The 8,180-nt window shown below is 44.6% G+C and overlaps 1 protein-coding gene across 1 annotated transcript; it reads left to right on the forward strand.

The window, feature by feature from the left end:
* Positions 1-896: 896 nt before the first annotated feature.
* tm2d1 (TM2 domain containing 1) lies at positions 897-8,146 on the forward strand. The gene is made up of 7 exons (XM_005732413.1): positions 897-1,097; positions 2,352-2,425; positions 2,760-2,868; positions 2,986-3,077; positions 5,091-5,164; positions 7,576-7,705; positions 7,915-8,146. Exons 1-6 carry the CDS (start codon positions 928-930, stop codon positions 7,684-7,686), a joined length of 630 nt encoding a protein of 209 aa, XP_005732470.1. The 5' UTR covers positions 897-927; the 3' UTR covers positions 7,687-7,705; positions 7,915-8,146.
* Positions 8,147-8,180: the final 34 nt, after the last annotated feature.

An 8,180-nucleotide genomic window follows, 5' to 3' on the forward strand; every position in this document is an offset into this window, starting at 1 on the left:
AGGCACTCACCTGTCAGCTCACCTGAGAAATCAGGAAGTGAAACTGAGCAGCGGAGTCGGAGGGGGAGGGGGAGGGGGCGGACAGACGGTATTTTCACCTGTACATATTTTAACCTGCATGTTTGGCCCTTGGTTCACCTCATAGCGTCACAGAGCGCGCGAGCAGGTGCGTCAAAGTTTACAACAGGTGAAAGCCGCACTTTAACCGCCTCTCTCTCTCACTCACACACACACGCACACACAGGTACAAAGTCTGAGTTCAGATCATGAGAATAAAGTAAAGAGTTAAAGGAGCTTCTTTCTCCTCTTCTTTCTCCTCACCGAGAACTCCGCTCCGCTAGCCTTAGCCGCTAACTGCGGCAGAAACTGCGCTTCCGGTCCGCACTCTAACAGAGAAACAGTCCGCACAAGAAGCGACACTTTCCCCAGAAAAAGACGTAGATTCTCAGAGTTTCAAACTGGTAAGAAACTCACATAAACTGGATCCAGTCTGCCACCAGCGTCACTTTAATGCCGCATTCATGGCGGTAGGAAATCTGATGTCTAAGGATGCAAAAGCATAATGTAAGGATCATTTTGTTTTCTTATCATTAGTTTAACTGTTTTTAATTCCGTATTCTGTTTAAAAGCACATTCATTATTTTAGCACAATAAGGAAGATAAATTATTTCTACATCTGAGATAAAATATCCATACTAAAACGAGAAAATAACACACATGAAGCAGGTTGAAACTGTTTTACCTGCCAGCATTTTAAGCTTATTTAAAGAGCTGATTTTATAACAAGAACAAAGGTTATATATGTCTTATGGTTAAAAATGATTAGATTTGAAAACGATACAAATAAAACCAAAATAATAAATATAAATGGTTTGCCGAGCCTTCCTGGTCCTACATCGCTCTGAGTTCCCAGCATGCTGCAAGTCCATGAAGGTACCGCCCTGTCACGTGATTGAGGGAATCATGGCGTCCTCCCGGAGGCGGCTGCTGTATGTTCGCTCCGGGGCGCTCAGCCTCTTATTTTACTGCGTTTATTCGCACCTGCAGCTGGTCCTGAGCGAGGAGGCGGAGAACTGCCAGAACCTGAGACTCGGACAATATCCTTCCGTCCGTGTTTACCGCGCTTTAACGCCTCATTACCGGGGTCACGGGACGGCTAACGTTAGCCTAGCTTCTCTGTGACATTCAGATCAAAACGTTACATTTGGACGTTTTTTGGGGGTCCGTGGCTTAATGCGGGTTTCTCCTCTCATAGAATAGCACTGTGTGTTTGCATGTTTGGGACCTGAAGGGTTTTTCAGTCTGATCGATATTTTCAGTGTGGTCAGATTAAAGTTTCAAAGGAAGACAAGCTTCCCGTTGTCTTTGCAGTTACGAACGGATATTTAACTTCAGTCTGAAGACCGAACAGTTCACTTGTGTCAGGAGAGCTCAGAGACCCGAATCAGGAGAATAAGTTTGTTTCATAACAAACAGAATGTTTACTCAGTGCAGCACTCTGCTGTTTTCATCAGTCAGTCTACCTAATGATACGATATTACTGTGATTTTTAACCTTCGTGTCCTTCATCAGTGTCTGTTTTACCCAGTAAGATAAAGTTCAGTTATTGTCAACCAAGCCAAGACTGTCACTAAAACCTGCCGTAAATGTTGCCATAACATGAAGTTAGTCTGCAACTGAATGCAGTCCGTCTCTGATAATTCACCAACGTTTATTACAAGTATGATTTGTGACAATTTGAAAATCATGCATCTGTTGCTGTCTCCATAGACAGAAATTCACATTTAATTATCACATCTGCACTCAGCAGCCTTCCTGTGCTAGAGGATTATAACCAGGGTACAGCCCAGAGTCGATCTGTGCTCCGTGATAACTGATGGGAACATGATGGCAATCAATCTGCATTTATAAAGCAGTTATTTGCAAACCTTCAGCAGTCTCGGCGAGTGGCCGCAGTAAGACAGTGTTTGCAGAAATGTTGCTTTCCGTCAGATGACCTGTGATCATTGTGAGTGAACCACCTACGAACTGTGGGCACCTGCACAGTCAGCACAGGGTGAGAGAAAACAGCTGTACAGTCGGCAAGAGGTTGCTGATTTAATTGTACATGTGAGGAAGCTAATGTTATCTCAGGATGGTGTGCATGAGATTGTTTGTAGGATTCCAGAGTATTTTCATTTATTTAATGAAGTATCGATATTTGGGGTCCTTGTATCCATACAGTATCTTGACACGATGCTGTATCGACTTCTTTTCCCCGCCCCTAAACCACGGCCTACGCCATGTCACGTAGAAACAGGCTGCAGATGTTTTCCGACTGAAGTGTGTTTGCCTTCCTTTACTCTGCTCACGTATAAATGCAACGATCCAAAGATCGATGAATCCACTCAGGAGCCAGAGAACTGCAGGGACATGACGGCGTGGGGTGAGTCTCACTTCAGATTAGATTTTTTTCTGTTTGTGGGCGGTGGCTTAAAAAACAGACAGACTCTAAAACTGAAGATGTTGCAGAGCTCCTCTTCTGCAGGCTTCCACAGGTCAGCCAATCAAGAGAAACTGTACTTTATTTTGGGGGCGGGGTATGAAGTGAGCAGAGTTTTTCAGACAGGATGAACTGAGGGGTTGCACTGAAGCTGGGATCAGGCAAAGAAGGATTATTATGAATCGTGAATCATGCGGAGCTGCTCAATGGCACGATCATAACTGCATCTAAACAAGTGTGTGTGTGTGTGTGTGTGTGCGCTCGCGTGTGCACGCAGTGGAATGCCTCCCAGCTCCAAACATCAGCTGTCGGCTCTCCAACGGGACGGTGTTCAGGTTTAGCGGGGACGAGGTCGGCTTCAACAAATCCATCCCCTGCAGAAATGTGTGAGTATTCACAGTGCAAGCACAAACACACACACACTCCTCTATAGATTTTGGTGTGTGTGTGTGTGTGTGTGTGTGAGCTTCAGGTGGTTTGATGCTCTCTGTGTTTCCTGTCAGGAGTGGTTATTCCTACAAAGTGGCCGTGGCATTGTCTCTGTTTCTGGGCTGGCTCGGAGCAGATCGCTTCTACCTGGGATATCCTGCTCTGGGTACTCTCTCACACACAAACACACACACACACACCAACACACAGACACCTGCAGCTTTTATTTTGATGCCTGTAGTTTGGGTAGCCAGCTCTCTCACTTCATCTAGTTTTAGTAAAGCAGGTGTGTGTGGTGGGTGGGGGTGCAGTCAGGTGACACCTGTCGCTAAGCAGGTGTACTGTCAGGCGTCAGTATTTGGACAGTGATTCCTCAGGTTCAGCCTTTCAGGTTTAATTTAAAGAATTGAATAAAAGGAAAAACCACCTTAGAGTCACGCTTTAGATTTACAGCTTTCTCATGTCTGCAGGTATTTATTAAAGTGAATACTATGTACTAGGGCTGGGCCATATCATACAGTTCACGGTAATACCGGTATAATGTTGGGCAACGATAAGAAAATGAAATATCGTGGTAGAATATGGGTAAAACGCGCATGCGTAGTGCCTTTGTTTTCATATGCACATGGTGGAAAAAGCTTGGCGGCAACGGAGAATGAGAAGGGGGAAAGCGGATCGTTGAATGAAATGGATGAACCAGAATTGGTTTGTAAAAATGCTGCAGCTTCAGTGGTGTGGAACTGGTTTAGCTTTCATCCGTCACATACACAACAAAGCACTACTTTTGGTAGAGCATGCTAGCGGGCCGTTGTTATTACCATGTTTTTTTGGAAAATACGGCACACTTAAAATCAATCCTTTGATTTTTCTGAAAATCGACAGTGCCCCTTATAATCCCGTGTGCCTTATGTATGAATTCTGGTTGTGTTTACTGACCTCGAAACGATTTTATGTACACGGCGCTCGAAAATCTGTCAAATGTTTCAGTACGACTTTACTAAGCTATGAAGCCGCACCGCTTGATGGATTGTCGGAGCATTACGACTATCGTAGGCAGGAGCCTCGCGGAGTGATACGTACGGTGCTTCAACATAATATTACCGTATTGTGTGTGTAAAACCTCTTTTGACGTTTTGTGGATATTATACATGGTTATACTGAGGATATGTCGGCCAATTTCCACTGGAAATGCTTTTTGGTTAAACTGTCAGCAAGGAATTTGCATTTGCACTGTAAAATTTTTCTATAACTTTAATGCACATAAAAAAACAGCTGCTTGTTTAAGCGAAAATACATTGATGGGTTGTTTTTTTTTTTGCACTAATAAAGTTGTGGAGTTGTAAAGTATTTTGTCTGGTGTCAATTATATCGTCAGTTATATCGTTATCACAAAATTTCAAATGTATATTGTGATAAATATTTTTGGTCATATTGCCCTGCTCTACTATGTACTGTAACATTCAGACAATGATCTCAGACACTGACTCAGCGCAGGAAGACCAGATACAAGAGGAGGAGGAGTTGAGAAGTTTGAGAAAGCACACGCAGACATGTTTTCATTGCGTTTCATCTGAGCGAAACCAACAGCAGAGCAGGAGGCTGCAGGCTGATGAGTCTGGGATCCTTCATGTAAATAATGCATCCTCACTCCTTTGCACTCTGACGACTTTCTGCTGTAAAATTAGCAGCAGAGTCCCTGTGCCCCCACAGGACACTTCAGCACACAGGCTTACGTACAGTGACAGCTGGAGGGTTTTTGCACCCAGCGTGTCCGGCGTCCTCAGGTGTGGCTTTACACCCCAGCTGATCTCTGACGCAAACTGTACAATAAAATCTGAATTAAAATTTAAAAAACTGTTTCAGCGGGCTGTGTTGCTGCTGCATGTGATCTGAGAGAGTCATGTGACCTGAGAGTTGCTGCGTCCTCCTGATTACAAACCTGGAATGTTTCGCCTGTTTAAACAGGAATGAGATCCATTCACACAACACAAAATAAAACCCAGACGGACAGGAAAAGATTCAAACATGATCCAAAAACACAAAATAATTTTTAAAAAGAATTATCAGAAAACATCAAGTGTCCATTTAAAACAGACTAAATGTTTAAAACAAGATGAACATGTTTCAGTCATGGGAATATTTTATATTTGTTATTTAATGAAGACTGTCTCTCTCTCAGGACTGTTGAAGTTCTGCACTGTTGGTTTCTGTGGGATTGGCACACTCATCGACTTCATATTGATCGCCATGCAGGTGAGTCATAAATCCTGCACCGGCACCAGCTAGCTCATCACCATTATCATCATCATCGTCATGGCTGAAAATGTCCCCTTTACGTTGAATCTGGTTGGTCTCATGTGTTTGTTTCCTGGGGTCAGAGGTCAGCAGGCTGAAGATCAAACTCACCCAAACTGTAGCAAAAGATAAGATGGATCAGAGCAGCGATTTAGAGCCCGCTGTCACTTCTTCTCTGTTGTTAACAGTGACACCTGTGATGAAGCATTCCTCTGTTCCATTTCACTGTGTGTGTGTCTGTGTGGGGTGGTGGTGGGGGCCTTATGAATAAGCAGGCGGCAGCTTTCTGGGTATTATTTACGTCCATCCATTGGTGGCTCGGCGAGGCCCCTTTAATGAATGAATCTTCCGGAAGGTCCTAATGGACTCTGAGAGCACGGAGACAGATGGATGAAGCAGAAGGTGAAGGGACAGATCTCCCTGTCTTGCTGAACCGTTTTAGATAATATAGACTGGAAATCCATCGGGGGGGAGGGCTGAACGGGCTGTGGCTATTAACCCCGCCCACACCCAACTAAGACACAGGAAGAGCGAACGGCCCTTTAGGAGTTTTAGGCATTAGGAGGTATCCGCCCCCATTCAGACCACAACTGTGATTAATATTCAAGGCTCATTACATTTGGTGGATGATAAAATATGCTGTTAGTAGAATTCAGTGAGGATGAACGTCATTTAGCGCTTTAGCTGCTTCAAGCTGCTGCTAAAACATCCTGCTGGCTCCTGCTTACACCCCAGTCATCAAGAGGACAGAGGAAAGTATCCTCACCCTACAAGGATGTTTCGAAGCCACTGACTGGGACAGCCTTCTTTCTCCTTCTGACATTGACAAATAAGTCAACACGGTGACATCATACAACTCCTTCCGTGTTGACAACATTATCCCCTCAAAACAGTCTCCATCTACCTCAACAACAAACCCTGGATTACCAAGGAACTCAAGGAAATCCTTAATAAAAAATTTTCTTCACCGGCTCTGCACTGGACAAAAAGGAGGTCAAGAGGGCCATAAAAACTGCTAAACGGAAGTATTAAAAACACAGTTGAAAACAAATTCACCACAGGGGACCTCCACTCAGCCTGGCAGGCCCCCAAAACCATGGCCTCTGTGAATACTGCGGTCACCACCCCCAGAACCATCCAGATGGAGGGCAGCAACCCCTCCTTCCCTCCCTGACGACCTCAACACTTTCTACAGGTTTGAGACGGACAACATGGCCCAGCTTGAGGAGACCAGATCCTCACTCAAACCTGGCAGCTCTCCACTCACCTGCAGGACTGAGGACGTGGTGTGAGCCCTAAGGAGGACCAGGGAGAGGAGCTCACCCGGCCCTGACAACATCGCAGTCGAGTTCTGAGGCACTGTGCAGGGCAACTAGGAAGTGTGTTCCGGACTCTATTTCTGAAATTCTCTGCCAACACAGAGGAGATTCTTAGGAGGTGCCACCAACGGCTATACCTCCTTAGGAAACTCAACTCCTTTGGAGTCAGCACACCCATCATGATGACTTTTTACTATGCCTTCCTGGAAAGCATCATGACCTTCTCCATCACCTGCTGGTTCCACTCCCTCAGCCTTCAGAACAGGAACAGACTGCAGCACACTGCATCAGTGTGCTCTAAAATCATTGGCCTGCCTGTCAGAACTCTGGCACAGGTTTTCAGAATCTTCACCCCGCATTTCAATGGCTCCCCTCTGGGCGACGCCTCCGCTGCATTTCCTGCAGGACTGAGATGAGGAGAGCCACCTTTGTCCCCAAAGCCACTCTGCTTTTTAACTCCAGCCGATAAGACCATTTCCCACACCCATAAGAATAACCTACACTCTTCTTATACTACAGACACTATTCACTTTTAGTCACTTACAGCTATTTATTCACCTTTCAGTCACTTTAATTTTAAGACTGTCATTTTAAAACTGTATATTCTGTGTATTTATTATTTCACCCTTATTGCCTGTTCTTATTGTCCTTATCTTCAACGTTATGCTGCTCTGTTGTTTGTTAATTGCCCCTTGGGAATAAATAACATCTTCTGATTCTGATGTGACAGGTTTTCCAGACATTCTTCAAGCGTGGAAATGAAATTCCCTTTTACGTTTATCCTCACTGAATATGACAATGAATAAAAACAGAAGAGGACCCAGAGTCAAACTCCAAACCTGATTCTGGCTGATGGAGGCTCAAACCATCCTCACAAACGCACAAATATTAATCTTGTCCTCCTGCTGAGCATCTTTGTTAAAGCGTCGGCCTTCAGCCGCTTTGAGCATGATCACCTCCACCTCTGCTTTAGAAGCTCACAGAAAAAAAAACTCCGCTTTCTGAAAACCTGGCTCTAATTTCCCTCCCTCTCTCTGGTTTCTCCTGCAGATCGTGGGTCCAGCCGACGGATCGAACTACATTGTGGATTATTACGGCGCCCGTCTGACCCGTCTGTCCATCACCAACGAGACTTTCAGGAAGCCACATCACTCTCTGTGAGCTCACCTGGACGCTGCCTGTAAGTTTTTAGGTCTTAAACGTCAGTAAATGACTGATGTTCCGCAGTGTGTAGGGTTTCTGATGCTTCATTTAGTCAGCCTCCGAGGTTGATGGTTGGAAGATGAACTGTTCCCAAATCTTTGTTTTTATCTGATCAGTGTTGTCCCTGATCGAGGGGCTTCTATGAATGACCAAATATTAAAGGATATTTTCTCCCTCTCTGTTTAGGCATCTCCATCAGTGCAATAAATTCAGACCTGCTGTGAAGAAATCCCTCCTCATCTTCAGTCACAGTCTGTTTGAATCTATTCAATGGTCGCTCAGAGTCATCCTTAAAAAAACACTTAATTGCACTTTTGTTTTTTGGTGTGCTGACATGTTGCTCCACCCATTCCTGTCTCTAACTTATTCTGTTTGTCATAAAGACTTTGTAAATAAAGTTTCTTTTTGTTAATCTACACACCAGCATCTCTGTTATTACTGTAGATGTATTT

The sequence above is a fragment of the Pundamilia nyererei genome, unplaced genomic scaffold, assembly GCF_000239375.1.
Source record: "Pundamilia nyererei isolate P.nyererei 1_Seehausen unplaced genomic scaffold, PunNye1.0 scaffold00046, whole genome shotgun sequence".
Taxonomy (NCBI): Eukaryota; Metazoa; Chordata; class Actinopteri; order Cichliformes; family Cichlidae; genus Pundamilia; species Pundamilia nyererei.

What these genes read in the sequence shown, in the direction of transcription:
- tm2d1 (XM_005732413.1), top strand. Translation starts at nt 928, where the DNA reads ATGAAGGTACCGCCCTGTCACGTGATTGAGGGAATCATGGCGTCCTCC. An exon ending in TCCATCCCCTGCAGAAATGT is followed by an intron (nt 2,869 to 2,985) that starts GTGAGTATTCAC and finishes GTTTCCTGTCAG; the next exon opens with GAGTGGTTATTCCTACAAAG. An exon ending in TCATATTGATCGCCATGCAG is followed by an intron (nt 5,165 to 7,575) that starts GTGAGTCATAAA and finishes TTTCTCCTGCAG; the next exon opens with ATCGTGGGTCCAGCCGACGG.